Genomic DNA, 23320 nt, shown 5'->3' with positions numbered 1-23320 from the left:
GACTGTATTTTTGTGAAGTCGAGTAAGTTGCCTGCTTTGGTGAAGGGTGTTTTAGTAGTGACAAAATTCTGGAACCATAACTGCCTATAGTATTATTTTTCCCATCAGGTTTCTACCTTTGGTCGTTAACTGGTCTGACCCTACCAGATCTTCGTTTGTCTGTGACACTGCTTCTCCAGCATCACTGTCAACTTCCTGATATCCTACCTGTCCTGCAAAATTTGCCATATTGCTTTGTATTATCTTTGCATTATGTTGACAGATGTATCCTAACATCAGCAAGAGGCCAGCAGGATAAAGATGGTGGTATGTTAGGGATAGTTCTAGGGGCCAAGGACACATTTGTGTATACAAAGTCCAACTTCTGTAGCTTATACTTTAATAGAGGGAAGTAGACAATAAATATGTCAAGTGGTGATAAATAAAATGGAGAAAAATAAAGCAGGGTAAAGGGAAAATAGAAAAACCATACAGAGACCTGAAAGGAGAGAGAACAGTTGTGTGGCTATCCAGAGAAAGAAAATTGCAAGGAGAGGGAAGAGTTAAGTGCAGAGAGCCTGAAATAGGATTGCCTTTTGGTGAATTCCAGGAATAACAAATGAGCCAGAGAATCTGGAGTAAAGTGAGCACAGGCACAGAGCTAGGTGAAGACAGAGTTGGTAAGGATAAAGGACAGATTATGGAGGGTAAATTCTCAACCAGTTAGATTCAAACTTTTTCATTTTATGATGGCAATTTTGTCATTTCAGCTTTACTGAAATGCAAATCATATATGATATATAACTTCCTTAAAAATTTAAAAATATAACTTGAATACCCTAATTAAATTAAATTTATTTATAACATGTTTGATATGTAAATAAAGCATGTAGCGATAGCACGTTTTTAATAGTAAATGCTTGAGGCGGGACAATCCAGGAAGACAGCAGTGCCCTATAAAAACTACTTTTGGGAGCCATACTTTCTGAGAACAGCTTGGTAATGAGCCCTGCAGGCCTTCATTCAGCTCTTACCCTAAGCAGAGAAGCTACCAGAGGGTTTAAGAGTGAAAGAGTAACATAATCTGACTAATATTTTAAAAGACTCACACTGGCCTCTTTATGGAGTGAGGTGTGGGTGGACAAGGGCAGAAGCGGGGACTAGTTCAGAGGGTATTACAATAATCCAGGTGCAAGAAGATAAGTTGGACTGAGGTGATAGTGAAAGAGGACTTTGAAAAGTGGGTGAACTCTGGGTGTCCAGAACTGATGGGTTGGATGTACAATGTGAAAGAAAGGAGTCAAGAATAACTCTGGGGATTTTCACCTGAACAGATGTAAGGGTAGAATTATGGTTCACTTAGAGAAGGCTAGAAGGAGTCACTAGAGAAGAAAATGGCAACCCACTCCAGTATTCTTGCCTAGAGAATCCCATGGACAGAGGAGCCTGGTGGGCTACAGTCCATGGGGTCACAAAGAGTCGGACACAACTGAAGTGACTTAGCAGCAGCAGTAGGAGCAGGAGTCACTGAGGAAGGAGAAACCAGAGGTTCCCTTTTTGAATATATTAAGTTTGAAATACCTATTAGACATCCTGGGAGAAAAGATGTTGAGTTGAAAGCTCAGATATATAAATCCCTAGAGTTCAGGGAAGAGATCCAGGCTAGAAAATTGTAATTTATAATTGTTCATGTGGTGGGGTTACATAAGATAGACTACCAGTGATTCTCTGGTGGAGATGAGATTTTTATGTTCATTAAGTTGGAGGATGAATATAAGAGTTGACGTAGATAATAACACATAGATTTAGAAGTTTTGGGCCCTGACACCCCCTTCTGTTTCCTCTGCAGTCCCTGACCAAGTCCATCTCAGTACATATCTAATAAAGGTGTGCTGAATAAAGAAGGCGTGCTTCTCTTGAATTTGGAACCAGAAGATCAGACGTTTTGAGTTAATAAAAAAGGACTCTCTTTTGGACTCTCTTACATTAAGGCTTTGGGTGGTGTTGACTTAATTAGAAATTTTAATTTGTTCAGATAAGATAGTCCGTGCTTTGGAAGGAAAAACATTTTGTTATGCATTCTAACCCCTGTAACTGTTTACATTATGTACTTTTATTAGCCTTTGATTATTAGAATGATTAATCATAAAGTACTAGTGTAATCTTCATAAAATTGGTGTTAAGATGGCTAGTGTGACCTTAATGTAATTTCTAAAATATCATAATTACTTGTCATATCTTTAGTGTTCATTTGCTTTTCTTATAGGAAGATTTGGAGACTGGAGTTCACCTTGACCCTGCTGTCAAAGAGGTTCAGTATAATCCTACGTATGAGACCATGTTTGCTCCTGAGGTAAGAAAATGTATTAGATTAAGAGTGTACTTTGCTGAAGTATTTAAATTGTTGTTTTAGTTGCTAAGCCAATTTTTTTGTGACCCCATGGACTGTAGCCCACTAGGCTCCTCTGTCCATTGGATTTCCCAGGCAGTAATACTAGAGTGGGTTGCCATTTCTTTATCTAGGGGATCCCTGACCTAGGGATCGAACCCACATCTCCTGCTTAGCAGGTGGATTCTTTACCACTGAGCCCCCTGGGAAGCCCATACTTAGGTACATAAACAGTTGGTGAATTTTTCAGTTTTCTCATGAAAGTACACCGTTTAAACTGTCAGAAAATATCTCCTGTTATATGTTACTTATATCTCAATTTAAAAAAGAAGGGAAAATACATCCTTCTATTCTCCAAAAGTTAAATAGTACACTTTTGTAAGGATATATCTAACTCTTAGAGGCAGACTTAGCTAACATCTTCCTCTCAGTGTTGATAAGGGAGTGTTACAAGTTAACTGAGGGAAAAAATTGTGGTTGATTAGCATCATTAATGCATAGTATATTATGAAACATCTAGTGACAAATGCTGCTGTGTTAAACAATAAAAAGAGATGCCATGCTGACGTGGTCATGGCTCAAAATAGTCACACTGTTTATTGCTTGCTCTGAGTCAGACATCTTATGAATTCTTTTTCTTGATGATAAATGGTGATGGAAGCACTAAAAAAGCTGCAGAAAAAAAAAAACAAGTAATGAAAATTGTCGGAAAGCCTTTGTAGAAAAGATTAGATTTCTAGATATTTAGCCTTTAAAAAGGAGAAAAGAATGCTTGATTGATAAAATACAGATGTCAGAAAAAGATCATTATAAAAAGTAGTAATAATACCAGTTCAGTAGCAGGATCTTTCAGAGCATTTTAAAGATAGAGATGAGGAGCTGTATCTTATTGATCCTGGTAGAGAAAAAAGTACTTTTTAATGTTTATTCATTTTTTGGCATATAGTCATTGCCTTTTTTTTTTTTTTGATAGGCTATTTCATGTAATCTTTGCCTGCTTAGGTTTCCACGGTCACTTAAAATTCGGCAGTGGCACCGTGTAGTGCCTCCAAGGGTGTCAGTGCTAGTGCTCTGGGTATTCTCTTAAGTGTGCAATAAGCGAAAATCTCATTCTCATGCTCTCGAGAGTGGTACAATTTTATTTTATTCCATTATTTCTTAAATCCTTATACCTGTTGAATTATAGGCTGTTTCCTAGCTCTTGGCACCATTTTAGCTGGTGCTTTAAAGAGAGGTAGTATATTATATATATGTTTTTATTATGTATATATATATTTTTTTAATGTAAAGTACTTCAGTTTAGCCACTGAATTCAGAAAATGAGAAAATTTGAAAGTGACATGATGTGTGACATTCTTCTGTTAGTGTATTTCCTATAAAGCCTGTTTTTCTTAAAATTTTAGATCCTGTGCATAACTAACATACTGCTATGTGATTATTTTTCAAAACTTTCAAGAAAAATTCAAAAGGTCAAAAAATTTGGGATGCTATTGACAAGACAGTACGTTTATCATTCTTGTTTTGGGGGTTATCAGTCCTTTAATTTTTTGTTCTCCCCCCACCCTATGTTAGGGAACCTCACATTAGATGTATCAGTTGGTTTATGTTAGGAACATTTCAATGCTTATTGTCAACAATTTAAGAAAATAGTGATGAGACTGAAAAATGAAGAAAAATTAGTTTTATAAAGAAATTGTCTGTGACATAAATTACCGACTTTGAACTTTTTGACTAGAATCTGCATAACTTGCCAAAGTCTGGAAAGTGTTACCAGAGCTTTCCTAGATGAAATTCAAGTTCTCATGATTTGAAAATCCATCATTAGAAACAAGATTTAATCCCTTTCCTCATGCTAGTGTTTACCAGAGAGGATATGCCACATGTTTTTTTGTTTTGTTTTGTTTTTAAGAAAAAAAAAAAAGAGAGAGACCAGACTATTTTCTATAGTGTGTGTAACTAGCAATTTTTTTTTTGAATGACCAACCAATACAGTCCAGGTTAACAACATGAGATGTGGGGCTACACAGACCACTTATTAGTTCTTTTGTGATCTTAAATTATCTTATTTTTTTTCATAGGTAAAATGAAGATTATTTCTGTTTACTAAATTATAAAAATAAATGAGATAAGATATGTTGTGCTTAGGAAACTCTCTGGTACAGAATAATAAGCATTTAATAAATTATAGCCTTTATTATTATTTATGTTAATATTATTGACATTGATGGCTAGGTAGGCCTTTAGAGGAAAGGTTCTAGGCAGAAGGGAACAGCATAAGCCAAATCACAAAATATAAAGAACAGTAGTGCTTTAGTCATTATTAGTAGAGGGGAACAGGCTAAGACTAGAACAGCACTTTGTACAGAAGGTATTGCACAAGCTGTGGGGGCCAAGGTAGCGAGTTTGGTCTTGATTTAATAGATGAGTTTTTAGGAAGATTTATTTTAAAGATTTGCATGATGGAAAAGAACAGGGATGGAGACTAATGAAATAAAACAACCACTTATAACTCTATGGCAGGTACCACCCTGAAGGATTTGTATGCCTTATCTCCTTTAGCCCTCTCTACGACCCTATGAAGTACTTGTATCCCTATTTTAGAGTGAGGAATTTAACTGAGATTATACTGCCTGCAGGTGCCATATTTGGGGATTTGATCATTCTTAATCACTCCATAACTATGAGACCATTTAGAAGGCCACAGTGTAGTTTGCAGTTTTGACTATTATAAATTAACAAATTGCTATTTTATTTTGGATCCACTTAGAGAAAAGTATATTTGTTAGCTTCTCTAGAAGCCCATAAGCCTCAGAGAAAATTTCAGACTCCTTAAAATAACACTACTTTTAAGAATAGAAGAAATATAAAAGTTTAGAGGGGGGAAATGCCAGTTACTGTTTAAGATCTGACCAGAAGGGCTGCTGTAAATATTAATGTTAGAATGGGCTTCAGAAGTCAGATAGATGAGAACTTTTATTTTACAGATGAGGAAACTGAGGTTCAAGGTCATAGATCACTAATAAAATATGCTATTGTAATATTTAAACTGTGCTTATGTCTTACAAGATTGAGGTATTCTGCCAATAAAATTGAATTGCGGTGATCTTTTCCAAAATTGTAGAAAATAATAATATACTCTTCTCACCTTAAAATTGTTTATAAATATTTTATACATTGATTACTGCAATAAATATTCATGAAAAACTTAGCAACAATCTAAGAATAATTACTTGTTCAATAACTTAGGGGTTTTTTTCCTATCTGTGAACTTACAGTTTTATTTCATATAGTCAATTTTTACTTAATGAAATTTCTTAATTCCTGTGGTGTTATAATATACTACTAAGGCATGCATGCTAAGTCACTTTAGTCATGTCCAACTCTTTGTGACCCTGTGAGCCATAACCCTCCAGGCTTCTCTGTCCGTGAGATTCTCCAGGCAAGAATACTGGAGTGGGTTGCCATGCCCTCCCCCAGGGCATCTTCCCGACCCAGGGATCGAATCCATGTCTCTTAGTCTCCTGCACTGGCACGTGGGTTCTTTACCTCTAACACCACCGGGGAAGCCCCATACTACTAAGGCATCAACCCTCAAGTACTCTGCCTGCTAAAAACGTGAGAACCATTGCCTTATAATACATGGTCTCTTAGATTTATCAGCTAATGCCTTAAATTAAAAATGCTTTTCTCCTAAGTTTATAAATAAAGCACTGCTTCACTCAAATGAAAGCTTGCTTACATCAGAAACATTTTCTTTTTTGGTACAATGGCTGAATTAATACTTAAATACGTATATTTTATATGGGAGATTTACAATTGCAGTTGACTACAGTGTACTTCTGTACTGGGCTGGGAAAGATTGAGGCCAGGAGGAGAAGGGAGCAACAGGATGAGATGGTTGGATGGCATCACTGATTCAATGGACATGAGTCTGAGCAAACTCTGGGAGATAATGAAGGACCGGGAAGCCCGTGTGCTATATAGTCCATGGGGTCGCAGAGAGTCGGACACAACTGAGCAACTGAACTGAACAGTGTACTTCAGTATTATCTGAGCTAAAAACTATTGAATACTCATACCTAATTAACTTGAATATCTATTTTTAAAAATCATTTGAATATATATTTACACTTAAACTGGGTTAACTACCAAAAATTGAAAAGAAGCATTTACAAATCAGCTTTGTATATTTTTAAATAGGCATTGTTTTATTTTTTAATGGCTAACCTAGAATTAAGAGTTGCATATTCACACAGAACAGGAACATCTGGGAGAATAATTTTTAAGAGCTGAGCCCTGCTGAATAACATTCTCTGGCTTCCTCTGTTGACATACAATATCTTTGAAGTAAGCTCTGATGGCTGCCAGTAACCAGAAAGTTAAGGAGAGCTAGATGTTGATGAATCCTACCCCAGACAGCTGCCTGTCTCAGTGGAAGATTTTGTCGTTGTTGTTGTCACAGCTTCAATTCAGTTCAGTTTAGTTCAGTTGCTCAATCGTGTCCGACTGTTTGCAACCCCATGAATCGCAGCACGCCAGGCCTCCCTGTGTATCACCAACTTCCGGAGTTTACCCAAACTCATATCCATCGAGTCCGTCATGCCATCCAAGCATCTCATCTTCTGTTGTCCCCTTCTCCTCCTGCCTGCAATCCCTCCCAGCATCAGAGTCTTTTCCAATGAGTCAACTCTTTGCATGAGGTGGCCAAAGTATTGGAGTTTCAGCTTTAGCATCACAGTCCTTCCAGTGAACACCCAGGACTGATCTCCTTTAGAATGGGCTGGTTGGATCTCCTTGCAGTCCAAGGGACTCTCAAGAGTTTTCTCCAACACCACAGTTCAAAAGCATCAATTCTTCGGCGCTCAGCCTTCTTCATAGTCCAACTCTCACATCCATGCATGACTACCGGAAAAACCATAGCCTTGACTAGACGGACCTTTGTTGGCAAAGTAATGTTTCTGCTTTTTTAATATGCTATCTAGGTTGGTCATAACTTTCCTTCCAAGGAGTAAGCGTCTTTTAATTTCATGGCTGCAATCACCATCTGCAGTGATTTTGGAGCCCCAAAAAATAAAGTCTGACACTGTTTCCACTGTTTCCCCCTCTATTTCCCATGAAGTGATGGGATCAGATGCCGTGATCTTAATTTTCTGAATGTTGAGCTTTAAGCCAACTTTTTCACTCTCCTCTTTCACTTTTATCAAGAGGCTTTTGAGTTCCTCTTCACTTTCTGCCATAAGGGTGGTGTCATCTGCGTATCTGAGGTTATTGATATTTCTCCTGGCAATCTTGATTCCAGCTTGTGCTTCTTCCAGCCCAGCGTTTCTCATGATGTACTCTGCATATAAGTTAAGTCCAAGCACATATAAATTTTCAGACTGTGTTAAGAATAGCACCACAGCTTTCAGTGGCTATGAAGCTGGGCATATCCCAGCCAGGAGTAGGACGTCAGATCTAATTGTCCTTTCAGCTTTTCAACCCTCCCTTGAAGCCCCTCAATAAAATGGTTTGATTAAAAAAAAAAGAATAGTACCACAAGATATACTTTACTGGAATATATGGATCTATATTCTTATGGAAATCATAGTTCATAACACTGAGAATTTTTTTGTAAAAGATGGACAGTTTGACATGTATGACCTGTAGAAGAATTATTCTCTTTTTGTAAAATCTTAATAAAATTAGACTATGGAAATGTACTTTCCTTTTTCAAATCAGAAGTTATAAGCGTAATGATTGGTAATTAATTATACATGATAGGAGTAATGATATGGGCAATGGAGATTTTTATTGTTTTAGAATTTTTTTATCCCCAGAAATATCACATGCCGCTTTGCAGATGTTAACTGGCTATAGCAATTAGATCATCTGGAAAACTTAAGTTGTTTCATTATCTTTAATTTAATGAATGTTCTTATTTTTGTAATAAATTTAATAACTAAATGAAGTTAACTGTAACTTCCAGCATTCAGCAATCTTAATTTTTTTTCCCCTGCATTTCCACCTATCAGCACAGGAAGAAGTAATATGGGCTGTGAAGTCTTGACCTGTCCTACATTTTAATTAGAATAAATAGTAATAAAATCTTTATCTATAAATTAGATATCTTAAGATTGAATCATTTTAAACCTAGAAATGGAAGCTGTCAATAGAAAGGAATATTATAGTAATTTATTTTCTTCTAAAGCAGAAAAAATTATACGGCAAATCTAACTTTTAAATTCAGACTTCTGTGCATAGTATAATGTTGATATATAGAGAACACAGCATTCTGGTTAAGAAAAGGTCAGTAGTTTATATTTATGGCTCTGGAAGTATATAATGGAAAAGGTGGTTTCTCATGGTAGTGACCTAAGATGTTCTAACATCAGAATCTTTCTAACATCATGACAGTTCTAACATCATAACAGTTGACCTGTATAGTTCTATGGTTTCCAAAGTGGGAAGTTCATTTTATTCTTTATTTTAAAACTGAAAAGAACTGAATTTTCCTAATACCTTTTTTAATAGCATTAAGCAAATTATTGACTCTGGGCAGGTAAGATATGTCATCTTGACTTTTTTTTCATTTCTAACATGAGAAAGAGAATACCTCTCTAACTTTCCAGAATTTGTGTATGCTGCTGCTGCTGCTGAGTCGCTTCAGTCGTGTCCGACTCTGTGCAACCCCATAGACAGTAGCCCACCAGGCTCCCCCGTCCCTGGGATTCTCCAGGCAAGAACACTGGAGTGGGTTGCCATTTCCTTCTCCAATGCATGAAAGTGAGAAGTGAAAGTGAAGTCGCTCAGTCGTGTCCGACTCTTAGCAACCCCATGGACTGCAGCCCACCAGGCTCCTCCATCCATGGGATTTTCCAGGCAAGAGTACTGGAGTGGGGTGCCATTGCCTTCTCCGGAATTTGTGTATACATCAAATTAAATAACATTTGGAAAGCCATTCTGGAACTCAAAACATTGTAAACAAATAGGTAATAATGGCACTATTTTGTGTAACTTTCAGACATTCATAGTGTGACTTTTCAGAGTGGAAAAGTTGTGTTTACATTTGTAATGTCTTTTCCTAGGACTTTTTCAAGCAGTTTACTTTTATTGTCTATTTCCTGTCTTCTTCCCCCAGTCAGGCTTTGATTAATCTTTCCTTCATTAGTGTTTTCTATATGCCAGACAGTATGGAAAGTATGAGGGTTCTAAGTCTGCACCTTTGAGAAACTCATAATCAAGTAGCAGAGAAACATATGTTTTTGTAATTATATCACCACTCCAAAAATCCCCAAATCATGGTTTAGACAAAACTATAGTGAGTTTCAATTATCTGGAGCAACACTATCAAATAGAACTTCCTGCAGTGGTGAAAATGTAGCAATCAATAATTGTATGTGGCTGTTGGGCTCTTGAATATGGCTAGAATGACTGTAGAACTGAATATTTTAATTAATTTAAACTTAAATAGCTGCATATAGAGTGAGCTAATTGCTCTCCTGTGCTAGTGGCTGACAAACAGTGCTAACAAGCCACTGACTGGTTGTCCTGAATCGTGTGAGGGGAGCAAGTCTGCAAATAGGTTAATCGGCCCCTGATAATTTAGAGTTGAAAATACACTGTGCAATAATTCTACTCATTCTATTGAGAATTTTTTTATTGTTTTTTTCCTCATAACATTGCAGTTTGGACCAGAAAATCCCTTCAGAACCCAGCAAATGGCTGCCCCTAGAAATATGCTTTCTGGATATGCTGAACCAGCCCATATCAATGATTTTATGTTTGAACAGCAAAGAAGAACTTTTGCCACTTATGGTAAGGTGATAAGAGAGTTCAAGTTAAACCTTATTAGAAATGATGTGTGTGTGTGTGTGTGTGTGTGTGTGTGTAATAATCAATTTTATCTTCTGGCTTTTTAAATTTATTAATCTGGATGCCTTAAAAGGGTAATGTGTTTTCTTATACATATCTGTAAATATACAGATGGGAAGGCGCACTAGTGTTTTTAGCTGTCATTCTAAACCTGCTCTGATTTCTGAATACTAGAAATATTCTGCAGTCTTAAAAACAGAATGTTTTCTGTTCTACTTTTTGATAGCACTTCTTACTGAATGACTGTTATATGCAGATTGCTATTGAAATTGGTTAATAACAGGATAGACTGAAGAGTATTCTTGCCTGGAGAATCCCATGGACAGAGGAGCCTGGCAGGCTGCAGTCCATAGGGTCGCAAGAGTTGGACAGGACTTAGCGACTAAAGAGGGAGAGAGTCTTAAGAGTTATATTTTAATTTTTTTATGTACTGGTTGACTTCACTCTCTTTCTCAAATCTTCTCTCTGAAAAGTTTTCTGTTGATTACTGAGGGATATCAAGAAATGGAATGGCTACAAGTTAACGTGTATACAAAGCTGGGAATCCCCTCTGAAAGAAGATGGTCTTTATAATATTGTCCTTGTTGTTGGTTCTACAGAACAGAAGTCTGGTCACTTATATCAGATTTGTTCATATTTGGTGGTGCATTTTCTTTCTCTTCATATAATCTACATGTGTAGGTTGAGAGATACATTGATCACCTTCTGCTTTGAAGAACTTTTTGGTAGAGTGATTAAGCAAAGTAACTGAGAATGTTTTTATGCCTGTTGTAGTTGTAATCTTTTTCTGTCCTATCTGCCATTAACTTCCATTATTTTAAGGGAGGGCCCCACAAAAGTTAAGAAAGCAGTATCATGTGAAATATGTATGCAGTGATGCTTTTTAATAATAGTTGTTTTCACTAAAAAATGACATAAATTTTAAACATTTAGGAAAGAGGGAAAAAAGGTTACCTATAACCCTACCATACTGATATGCCTACTTTTAGTGAAATTTATTCCTCCAAGTCTTTTTTATTATACATATTTTGTATTATAGAGCTATAATCCTTCTAAACTGAAAATTTTGCAGCTTTTTTAAAATCAGTATTCTGTCATAAGCATTTTTCAGTGTTACTTTATAATCTCAAAGCTTATTATTTTTAAGAGCTATGTAATACCCTCTGATTGGTTTTATCTCAATTTACGTAATTATTCTAATATTGGAAAGGGTTTCTTTTTTTTTCTAGTTTTTAAAGAGTGATGTAAACTGATTCACTGAATTAGTTTAGAGGTTTAGTACATATAGTCTTAGTTGTTTATCCACAATATATTGGAAACTGGTTGTAAAAAAGATCGTCATATATTAAATTATATTTCACCAAGCCAGGTGACAAAATTCATAGCGAAAGACTCTATACCTCTAAAATCTCCAAAAAGAGTTCAATAACACTTCCAGTCCAACAAAATAAATGCATTGTACCCATTGCTTACATATAAGAGATTCCATGTAAACCTAAAATATATGTGCAGTACATAAAAATCAACCCTGTTACATCATGAATTTATTATATCCTAGCCTATAATGAAACAAACATAAAGATTTTGCATATTTTTTTTAGACTTTAGAAAGAAGGGCCTTAAGCAATAGCTTAGATAGTTTAAATCTTTAAACAAGTAAAAGTCAGTGCAGATACCTACAAAGTTCATACAGATACCTACTTTTCTTAAGCTATCCTATAGCAAGAGTAAGCATTTAGAGCTATTCAGTTGGCTTTAGGCCTAGATTCAGAAATAGCTTATTTGGGGGGAAAAAAATAGCTGATTTTTTTTTTTTTTTTTGCCTCTTCCATCAAGAGAGAGTGGGCTAGGACACAGAATGAACTATTTAGTGGGTTAAAGACATAAAAAGTGAATGTGGGATATACTATGTTAGGCAGCCTGGAGTAAAAAAGTAGCCTCTTGCAAACTAAGAAATGTATGGTCTTATGGAAATCTTAGAACTGAGCACCATTTATTTGAACTTAAACTAGTAAACAAGTTAACCAACCTCAGGTTTAGCAGCCTTTTTTTTTTTCCCCTCCAGGTAATAAGCAAGTATAACTTTGTGTTAATTTAAAAGTTTTATCATTTTTTCATGAAAAATTCTTGTCTAGCTCCAGATCCTATCTACTTGTTTCTTCTCACTCTTATATATGGAATGTAAAGCTACAGACCTTTCTGTTACCTTCTCCAATGTGCTTAGTACCAGGGAGCAAACCTTCCTGAGACCTTGTACTAGTGTTACATGAGACATGAAGGAGATGGCACAGGAATTCAGCATTACCCAAGTCTCATACTTATCACTCTGTAACTCTGCTGTGATACAGAACAAACATTAACCCTACATTTCTTCCCATTTTTAAACGGTTGTAGCAGTGTTGTAATCTAAGTGTATTATTTTATCTAGTTTATCACAGCCACCTTTACTCCTTATCTGAGAAGATAGTCTCATTTATTGTATCGTCCCACTCACTTATGCTACTGTTTTGTTTTTAGCTCCCATTTTTGGTGTTTATCTGAGTTCTTAGTCTCTCAGTGGTTTGTGTGAATTCTTTTGTCCTATTCTTCCTTTTCTTCTTGGCTTCCTAGCCTGTTCCTTCAGGTTAATGATTCTGAATAGAAACATGGCCCACGAAGAATTGGTCCTCAGAGTATGAGTGGACAGTTGAATGTGATAAAGTGATAACTCTTTTGGAGATAAGCTCAGAGAGATCCAACACAATGAAGGCCTTTAAAATTATCTTGAGCTGCCCGTCACAGGCAACTTTACAATTGAAAATTTGGTTTGCTTTTGATAGAATTATTGTTATGTACATCTTGATGATAAAAGAAGCTGTGACACTTTCAGAAAATAAGGAAGAAATAAAGTCACAAGAAGACAAACAAAAGAAGCTGTTTTCAACATCTTGGGAAGGAAAATGTAAAATGAGTAAATGTGCATAGAATTAAAATGAATTGTAAATGGGAAAAAAATGGAATCAGTAATTTGTACTTTTTTCCTTTCAGGTTATGCATTGGACCCTTCATTAGATAATCATCAAGTGTCTACTAAGTATATTGGTTCTGTAGAAGAAGCTGAAAAAAATCAAGGTAACTTATTTGAAATATTTAATATCAAATATACATAACTATACTTATTGTTTGTAAGTTGACTTTGGAAAGTAGGGAAAGAACTAGTATTTAATTTAACTCCTGATTTTTTTAAACTTGAGACAGTAGAGTGATATAGTTTAGAGCAATGTATTTATATAGTTAGTGTAGAGCTTGCTTTTGCTCCTTACTAGGTGTGCAGCCTTGTAGGGAAGATAGTCATACCTATGGCAGGGAGGGTGAGTTCTTGGCACAGTGCCAACATTGTAGAAATCATTTAAGAAATGAAAATGAATGTGTAACTAATTTTAGCAATTTATTTCTCAACACTAATGTAAAGCTCCATTTTAACAGAGCAGAAAAAAATATCATTGTGCATATCTGTGGAAATTGCCTTTAAGGGTTGCTTTGAAGCCGAGTTTGAATATGTGTTTTAAAACATATGTTTGTGCCTGTGTTCATTTTGTACTTACTATAAGACAAAGCATCATACTCTAAATGTTAACTTGCCACAAAGCTCATCAGCCCCTTGGAATCTTATACATACAATGTTGGATAGAAAAAGAATATGCTATTTGTATGAGGGCACTTAGTAACTCTATAGCCTATATGATCAAGCTGCCTTTGGTTTATGAGCTAGATTGTTGTAAAAATAGGATGTTAACAACCTTTTGTTATAACACAGCCTAAAGGAAACTGATTTGAATTAATATAGGTAAGTTTTTCTCTTTGTTAGACCTCTACAAGTTACATCTTTATGTAGCTAAATTCTCAGTTAACAGTGAAATTTTGACTATGGCTCTGGTAAACCTTTCTTTTTCCAATTTAATGACTACACACAGCATGCCACTTTCTATTGATCAAATGAGAATCCCAACTAGAAACATCCTCTTTCTTCCTGTTAAGATTTATGATATTAGAGGTCCAGTTTAGATTGAGTTCACTTGGAAGAAATACAGATTCTTGTGAAACCTTCTTTATATTGTTGTATTATAATATAGTGAAGCAAGTGAAGCAAGGAACACTTATTAATGAAATTTTATCTAATTTGGCTTTAAATTAGAAATTTGTTTATTCTTGCTTTCAGAGGTAAATTTTCCATTACTTAACATTATTAAATTGCTGTTTCTTTCAGAAAGTGGTAAAATCTACTGATAAAGGTCTGTAATTAATTAAAAAGATTGTGTACCATGGCAGGATTACATAGCTGAGTCTTTTTTTCACATATATTAGAATTTGTAAAATATTGCAGTTGCAGCAGTAGAAATCTGCTTTGCCCAGAAGATTGAGTCTCTCTATATATAGCATGAGTCCATATGTCTGGATTCATATAGCTTTTATTTTGTGTTTTAAATAAATCTATGAAAATATATGTGTGTGTGTATATCTTTAGGAAATACCCATATTTGTGATTTCTTTTTAATGTAGGTTTAACTGTGTTTGAAACTGGTCAGAAGAAAATAGAAAAGAGGAAAAAATTTAAAGAAAATGATGCATCTAATATTGATGGTTTCTTGGGACCTTGGGCAAAATATGTGGACGAAAAAGATGTAGCCAAACCTTCAGAAGTAAGCTTTGACATTTTTCACTGCCAGTTCAACTGTATGCTATGTCTCAATGAAGGATATCTGTGTTAATAAATGAGGTTTCCTTAGAGAACTAAATGACTCATCAGAATTTCTCTGCCTTAGTTAACTGAGAAAATACTATAAGATTCCTTTGTTTTTCTTTGGAATAATTTTTGTTTATATTTTTCTGATTTATTTTCTTCCATAATTTTTAGCTAAAATACAGTATTGAACAATTGGTAATAAAAATCACCCTGATAATACTATTAAGGTGCCATGGAGGTTGCTTTTCTGATACCAATGTTCAGATAGTAATTACAAAATCAGCCTTTCTATGATTTTAGAATTGATGATGGGTTTATTTAATTTTTTTAAAATTTTAACAAAGTAGTATCAGATCAGATCAGTCCCTCAGTCGTGTCCGACTCTTTGCGACCCCATGAAGTGCAGCACGCCAGGCCTCCCTGTCCATCACCAACTCCCGGAGTTCACTGAGACTCACGTCCATCAAGTCAGTGATGCCATCCAGCCATCTCATCCTCTGTCATCCCCTTCTCCTCTTGCCCCCAATCCCTCCCAGCATCAGAGTCTTTTCCAATGAGTCAACTGTTTGCATGAGGTGGCCAAAGTACTGGAGTTTCAGCTTTAGCATCATTCCTTCCAAAGAAATCCCAGGGCTGATCTCCTTCAGAATGGACTGGTTGGATCTCCTTGCAGTCCAAGGGACTCTCAAGAGTCTTCTCCAACACCACAGTTCAAAAGCATCAATTCTTCGGCGCTCAGCCTTCTTCACAGTCCAACTCTCACATCCATACATGACCACAGGAAAAACCATAGCCTTGACTAGACGAACCTTTGTTGGCAAAGTAATGTCTCTGCTTTTGAATATGCTATCTAGGTTGGTCATAACTTTCCTTCCAAGGAGTAAGCGTCTTTTAATTTCATGGCTGCAGTCACCATCTGCAGTGATTTTGGAGCCCAGAAAAATAAAGTCTGACACTGTTTCCACTGTTTCCCCCTCTATTTCCCATGAAGTGATGGGACTGGATGCCATGATCTTCGTTTTCTGAATGTTGAGCTTTAAGCCAACTTTTTCACTCTCCACTTTCACTTTCATCAAGAGGCTTTTTAGTTCCTCTTCACTTTCTGCCATAAGGGTGGTGTCATCTGCATATCTGAGGTTATTGATATTTCTCCTGGCAATCTTGATTCCAGCTTGTGTTTCTTCCAGTCCAGCATTTCTCATGATGTACTCTGCATAGAAGTTAAATAAGCAGGGTGACAATATACAGCCTTGATGTACTCCTTTTCCTATTTGGAGCCAGTCTGTTGTTCCATGTCCAGTTCTAACTGTTGCTTCCTGACCTACATACAAATTTCTCAAGAGGCAGATCAGATGGTCTGGTATTCCCATCTCTTTCAGAATTTTCCACAGTTTATTGTGATCCACAGAGTCAAAGGCTTTGGCATAGTCAATAAAGCAGAAAAAGATGTTTTTCTGGAACTCTCTTGCTTTTTCCAGTAGTATATCTATATATGTGTTCTTCATAATACTATGAAATGTATAAAGTAAAACTATAAAACCCTACCTTGCCCTCTCCACCTCCTAATCCTACTGTCTCTATGAGCCAGTCCCTATTCTAGGTCTTAGGGATACAGCAATGAACAAGATTAAGAGAAAATCCTGTCCTCAGGATGCTTACTTTCTATCTCTATCTCATATCCAATTATCTCAGTAATACACATATGCTGCTCTTTATTTATTTTGACTTCTCAGTTACTATAAGGATTTATTACTACCCTATCTTCCTTTTGGATCTTCCCTGGTGGCTCAGATCGTAAAGTGTCTGCCTACAATGCGGGAGACCTGGGTTCAATACCTGGGTCGGATAGATCTCCTGGAGAAGGAAATGGCAACCCACTCCAGTATTCTTACCTGGAAAATCCCATGGACGGAGGAACCTGGTTAGGCTACAGTCCATGGGGTCGCAAAGAGTCAGACACAACGATTTCACTCACTTTATCTTCCTTTTGGGCTTCCTTCATGGCAGAATCTGGTAAAAAAAAATATATATATATCTGCCTGCAATGCAAGAGACCCAGGTTTGATCCCTGGGTCGAGGAGATGCCCTAGAGAAGGAAATAGCAACCCACTCCAATATTCTTGCCTGGGAAACCCATGGACAGAGGAGCCTGGTGGGCTACAGTTCGTGGGATCACAAAAGTTGGACATGACTTAGCGACTATCCACCACCACCCACTTCCTTTTACTGCTCTTCCCGTAAAAGTTGTGTCACAAATCTGTAGTCATTACTTATATCCTTATGACTATTAAAATCTGTTTATGAAGAACATTGTTTACTCAAATTCACTGTATTTCTGGTATATACTAGGTTTTCTAATTACCTCATTTTTTTCACTTACATAATTATCGTAATACATTAAATTACTCCTAGCTGTTCTAGAAGGAGAGGTTTTGTATTAAATGAGTTTAAAAGTTCAAAAACACTGTGTGTTTAATGCCATTTTGTAATCTGCCTAAGAGTTGAGATTGTTATCCTGGGAGATATACTTGCAGCTATTGCTTCACCAAAAAAGTGCACCTCCTTGTAAAGCATTTATGATCAGCAGTGGCCAGGATGGGGTTCTGGAACATCCATTTTAAAAATTCACTCCTTAATTTCCTTAGGAAGAACAAAAAGAATTGGATGAAATTACAGCAAAGAGGCAGAAGAAAGGCAAACAGGAAGAAGAGAAACCTGGAGAGGAAAAGACGATCTTACATGGTAATATATTTTTTATGCCTCTTCTTTTTTGTGATAAACTTTCAGATATTTACTCTGTTCTCTGTTCATATATTAATTGCCTTTACTAATCAGCTACTGGGAATCATTATATTAAGAATTATATTGGACAATTTGCATCCCAAAGAAATTATAGCAAACTCCTCTGTGTTATAATTAGAGATGGCCACAGATTATTTTTTTGAATTACTAATGAATTTTTTTTAAAGGTAGATAAAGGAGATTATGGTTCACAATCTGTGCTTCCCTAAGATAAAGTTGACTCTTTTTGGCATATAATTAGTACCCCAGTCATTTTAACCTTTTCTTTTTAACCAAGCCAAATTTTCTCCAGGTATGATCACAGGTATGTTACTAAAGAACACTTTTAAAGAATAAACTTTGTTTTCAGGTAAGTAGATTAGAGATTTACATGCTCATACTTATTTTGATTTGCAGAAGGAAATACATATTCACCAAAATAAATTATAAATATTCTAGACTACCTGGTTTATTACTAACTAGTTATATTGGGGAAATTATGTAGTGGTTACCAGACTATAAAGAATAATCCAGTTCAGATAGTATTGATTACTCTAATGTTATACCACTTATCAAATATATATTTAATGAGGTCATATTTAGTTTTAGTTTCTCAAGCTCTCGTTTTATCTCTAAGGAGTCTGTTTAGTACTGTGTGCTTACAGCCATAATAACAATAACAGCCAACATTTATTGAGTACTTATTCTGTGGAGCATGCTACTAAATGCTTTGATACATATTATACTATGTCATTTAATTCTCAGATGTGACTTCATTGTAAATCTAGTTGAAAGTAGAAAAGAGATTGGAAAAGGAACCTGGAAGGGCATAAGGGAGGAAAACAGGGAAAAGGATAGTTTATATACTTTTGTTTTAACTTCCTTTTAATCCTATTTTGCTTCTGATTCTTTGCCAGTGACTCATAATGCCCAAGTGTTATCTTTTCTTCTCTCAATAATTATACTGCAGTAGAGTCTTTTGTACACGCTACTAAAACTGGATAAAGGAAGTAAGAGCTTATTTAAAGGTTTGATATTCTCTGGAAATTTAGGGATTCCAAAATACTACCTCTGTTTGAAATAATAGCCGTGATTTCAGGCAGTTAAATTTTAGCTGTCTCTTGGTCTTAACATCATCAAAATAGTATTACCTAAATTTTAATATGCAGTGATATCCTTGTGAACCAAGTGTTTATTATTTTAAGAATATAGATTTCATAACTACAGCTTTTATTTTTTCACTGCTTTCTTTTGCCTTCTTGTTTCAGTTAAAGAAATGTATGACTATCAAGGCAGGTCCTATCTTCACATACCTCAGGATGTTGGTGTTAATCTGCGGTCAACTGTGCCACCTGAGAAATGTTATCTTCCCAAAAAACAAATTCATGTGTGGTCTGGACACACAAAGGTAAATGAATTAGTTGTTTTTATTTGTTGTAATGCATTAATATAACAGTGAAGCCAACATAAATCTTCAGCTGTTGATGTGGGACATTCAGTATTTCTAGTGAAGATGTAGAGAAGGGAGATAGAGCAAGGAAGTCATTAAAGATAAACTGGAGTCACTTTGGAGGTACTAACACATGTGAGTCACAAGTGAGTACTCAGTCTTCAGGGTCATCTGATTGGGTCATGACATAAGCATTCATGATTTGGTGTCTTACCCCCTTATGTTAGCCCAGGCCTTCGCTTCCAAGTTCCTGCCATTATCTGCTTCCTGTTGGGCACCAATTCAGTGAGTAGTGGGCTGATACTAGCACCAAAGTCGCAGTAATTTTGCCTTAGCTCTTAGGGTTATCACACTTCAAAGATTAGATGCTCCCTGGTGTATACACTATGATAATACTTAAAGTAATGCAGAGACAAGGCACTTGAAAACTTTGATGTTACTATTCTTTGTCATATTCACTATTCCAACTGATAATTTCCAGCTCTTAGCAAAGAAGAAAGGAACTAAGTAAAAGAAGGAAGAGGAGCGAGGGCATGAGCAACATGATTGACTCAGAATTCCCCTGGGTGAGGGAGCCACTGATGAAGGTTCAAAAAGGCTTGAAAAGCTTAGTGTCAATAAGGGCTGCTCTTAGAATACTTCTGAAGGTTATTCCAGGGTATGAATTTTAAAATGAAAAAAAAAGTAGTAAATTATGTGGTTTAAAAATACACTGTCTTTCCCTTTTGTTTAATTTTAGCTGAGCTTTGGAATGCTTCTGATTGATAACTGCAATACCTTTTTACAGGGCGTCAGTGCAGTCAGATTGTTTCCTCTCTCTGGCCATTTGTTGCTGTCTTGTTCCATGGACTGTAAAATTAAGGTGAGTTTTCAGTAATAGAGTAGAAGTGCTACAAAGCTAGTGCTTTGGTTAAATCTATTTGGTTAATTATAAATAGATCTGAGTTTGTTAGGCAATTAGAGGCTAATTATTTTCTCTTAAGCCCTGTGAATGCAGCAGTTTATGCAGCATGTTTATGAAACATGTTGATTCAGATATGGCTTTGTAGTCCAATTGGCTAGGCTCTTTGTAAGCTTAGATAGCTGATTAGAACATAATCACTCACGTTAGCTTTAGGCACATGAATATTTAATCACCAATAATGCATTTTTATAGAGGTGTTGGATATGTAACGGAGTTCATTTGTTCCTCAGTACCTTAGAGGTAGAGAGGATATCTGATAGAAATCCCATTTTTAGAGAGTAAATAATATAATTCACTTTTTTGTTCTTCCAAATGCTGGTAGCAGAATTGCTCCCAGCCTCTTCTCCCACTTTATATAGTCTTGGGAAGGTCTACCTTAGTTGATGTTCAGCAATAGTGTGAGGTAGAAAAAAAACTCAGTTGCCAATACATGTCAATTTGATATGGGAAAAGCCTTTTAAAAACTTAAATCTGGTCGAATGGTTTTTATCTTTTATATGTCTTCTGTGTCCAGATCATTATACTGGTCAATAAATATCAACCCTATAGTGGTCTTGGAAAGTTGATTCATGAAAATTTTATCCTTTGTAAATAATTCATGGGTAGTAACAATATATTAATATAAAGGGAGCATTTTTTTATGAGAGCAACAATTTAGGCATTTGTCTTGACTTAGTGGTTTAAAATGACAAACCAGCAGCTTGGAGTAGCAAGACTCATTTCCTTTAACTTTCAAATTATACAGACTATGTTAATTGAGATTAAAGCCTTCTATTTGCCTAGTTAGACCAGCATAGAATTCAGTTGAGTTCATGTCTAGGTACACTTTTTGTACATTTATTAGGTACCTATTATTTACAAGGGACTGAGGATAAAAAATTACTTTGGCACTGTCCCTGCTGTTATGGTGATCATTTCATTATGTTGTAAATGATCCTTGTAGAGGAGGTGTTCTGATTTCAGAGAGGAGGCATACTCCAACAGGAAGTGTAAGTAAGGGATGGGTTGGGGGGAGTGGACACAGGGAGTAGAGTATGTCTGAGAGGAGTAAATAGAATGCATCGGTATTGTGTGTGCTGAAAACTGCAGGTTCTGAGAGGCATAGAGTGACTACAGTCATAACAGGGAACCAGGTCCAGGCGTGTTTTCCTGGTGTGCTGCGGGAACTGAGGCTTTACCCTGCAGGCACTGGGTAGCCAGGAAGTGCTTTCTGTTTCAGATCACTAGCAGCACTGTGTAGGACTGGATTTGAGGCAGGCAAGAATAAAGGTAGTTTCAAAGCGGTTGTATTAATTCGCTGTAGATGTAATGAGATCTATGAGCTTGTTACATTTTAGTCTAGATTTTCATTTTCATAACAGCTTTTAGTATATGTGCTGCGAAAGCAAGCAGTCATAACAGCTTTTATAATAGTTAATACTTCAGAAGAGTTTAAAAAAAAAAACTTTTCACTACCAAAATGTTATAACATGGCAGTTTTAATAACATTTAATTCTTTTAAAGCTAGTTTATTTATTTATTTATTTTTTTTTTTGCTTTTATTTCCAATATTCTGGGAGGTGGGTCATAGAGGATCCTGCTGTGATGTATGTCAGAGAGTGTTTTGCCTATGTTCTCCTCTAGGAGTTTTATAGTTTCTGGTCTTACGTTGAGATCTTTAATCCATTTTGAGTTTATTTTTGTATATGGTGTTAGAAAGTGTTCTAGTTTCATTCTTTTACAAGTGGTTGACCAGATTTCCCAGCACCACTTGTGAAAGAGATTGTCTTTAATCCATTGTATATTCTTGCCTCCTTTGTCAAAGATAAGGTGTCCATATGTGCGTGTTATAAAGCTAGTTTATAATATTACATAAGTAGAAACTTTTCATCACAGAAAATGTCAAATAGAGAAAAGAAGAAGAAAATGAAAAGCACCTGTATAAGTTCCATGTAAGTTAAGTTCTCTTAATTTCAGAGTTTGAAGTGTTTATACATCCATGTGCACGAGTATGTGTGTAATCCAGATAGTGTAACACAGACTAATAGCACCAAAAGTGAAAAAAACAAAAAGTGACAGTGTTCGTCACTCAGTCGTGTTCGACTCTGGCCCCCATGGACTATAACCTGCCAGGCTCCTCTCTCCATGGAATTCTCCAGGCAAGACTATTGGAAAGGGTTGCTGTTCCCTTCTTCAGGGGATCGTCCCTACCCAGGGATCAAATCCAGGTGTCCTGCATTGCAGGTGATTCTTTACCTTCTGAGGCAACAGCACCAAACAATGTGTTTAATGATATGTAATGCCTTGGTTAAGTTCCCTGTACACACACATAGCTGGCATATGACTGTTGTTAGTGGTTGAAAGTTGTCATTTTATCAAAGCCTTGTATTAAATTTAACGTTTCTATGTGTTGTTTTTTTTTTTTCCCCTCTAGCTATGGGAGGTTTATGGAGACAGGCGCTGTCTGCGAACATTTATTGGTAATATTTCTTTTCTCTCTGGCTATAAATCTGTTCGGAAAGACTTTTTAAACTACAGTAACATCATCAACAGTAATTTTACTACTACTGATTTTGCTGCTGATGTGAAGGAAAGCCTTAGCAGACTTGAGTGAGTCTTGAAAGAGGGGTAAGTCTCCCATGTAAGCAAAGAACTAGGAAGAGAGAGCAACAGAAGCTGAAGCAGAAGTGATATGAGAACTGCATAGCATGAGGAATACAGTGAGCGGGGAGAAAAGCAGTGGAGATGGGCAGAGTGTGAAAGACCTTTGGTCTGTCTTGGGGGTCTTTGGAAGCCAACAACTGAACAGCTCTTGCAGGAAAGCATCATGATCAGATTTGAAGTTTACAAAGATCACAATGGCAGTATAGAGGATACTTTGGTGGGGCAGACCTGGAGACAAAAAAATGATTTACAAAGTTATTTCATTAGTCTGGATTACAGATGATGAGAGCCAGAACTAAAGCAGCAGAAAGAGAGGAAAGGAACAATGAAGAGTTAAATAAAAGCAGTGGCTCTTAGTAACTAGTTCAGTTCAGTTCAGTCACTCAGTCGTGTCCGACTCTTTGCGACCCCATGAGTTGCAGCATGCCAGGCCTGCCTGTCCATCACCAACTCCTGGAGTTCACCCAAACCCATGTCCATCGAGTCGGTGATGCCATCCAGCCATCTCATCCTCTGTCATCCCCTTCTCCTCCTGCCCCC

The 23320-nt window shown here is 36.3% G+C and overlaps 2 protein-coding genes across 2 annotated transcripts in view; one reads left to right on the top strand and one right to left on the bottom strand.

Annotated features, from left to right (window-relative positions):
• Nucleotides 1-23320, bottom strand: part of WASF1 (WASP family member 1) — a 128195-nt gene that overhangs the window by 81175 nt on the left and 23700 nt on the right. The gene's annotated exons all lie outside the window — the stretch shown is intronic.
• Nucleotides 1-23320, top strand: part of CDC40 (cell division cycle 40) — a 48094-nt gene that overhangs the window by 9840 nt on the left and 14934 nt on the right. Inside the window, exons 2-9 of the mRNA XM_019967220.2 lie at nucleotides 2246-2332; nucleotides 10033-10162; nucleotides 13247-13330; nucleotides 14759-14898; nucleotides 17588-17684; nucleotides 18992-19131; nucleotides 19961-20035; nucleotides 22551-22596. Coding sequence (XP_019822779.1) covers nucleotides 2246-2332; nucleotides 10033-10162; nucleotides 13247-13330; nucleotides 14759-14898; nucleotides 17588-17684; nucleotides 18992-19131; nucleotides 19961-20035; nucleotides 22551-22596 — 799 coding nt within the window. The remainder of the gene's footprint in view (nucleotides 1-2245; nucleotides 2333-10032; nucleotides 10163-13246; nucleotides 13331-14758; nucleotides 14899-17587; nucleotides 17685-18991; nucleotides 19132-19960; nucleotides 20036-22550; nucleotides 22597-23320) is intronic.

This window comes from Bos indicus, chromosome 9 (assembly GCF_029378745.1).
Source record: "Bos indicus isolate NIAB-ARS_2022 breed Sahiwal x Tharparkar chromosome 9, NIAB-ARS_B.indTharparkar_mat_pri_1.0, whole genome shotgun sequence".
In the NCBI taxonomy this organism is placed as follows: domain Eukaryota; kingdom Metazoa; phylum Chordata; class Mammalia; order Artiodactyla; family Bovidae; genus Bos; species Bos indicus.
Note: the sequence above shows the minus strand (reverse complement) of the source record. Positions and strands in the feature narration are given on the sequence as shown.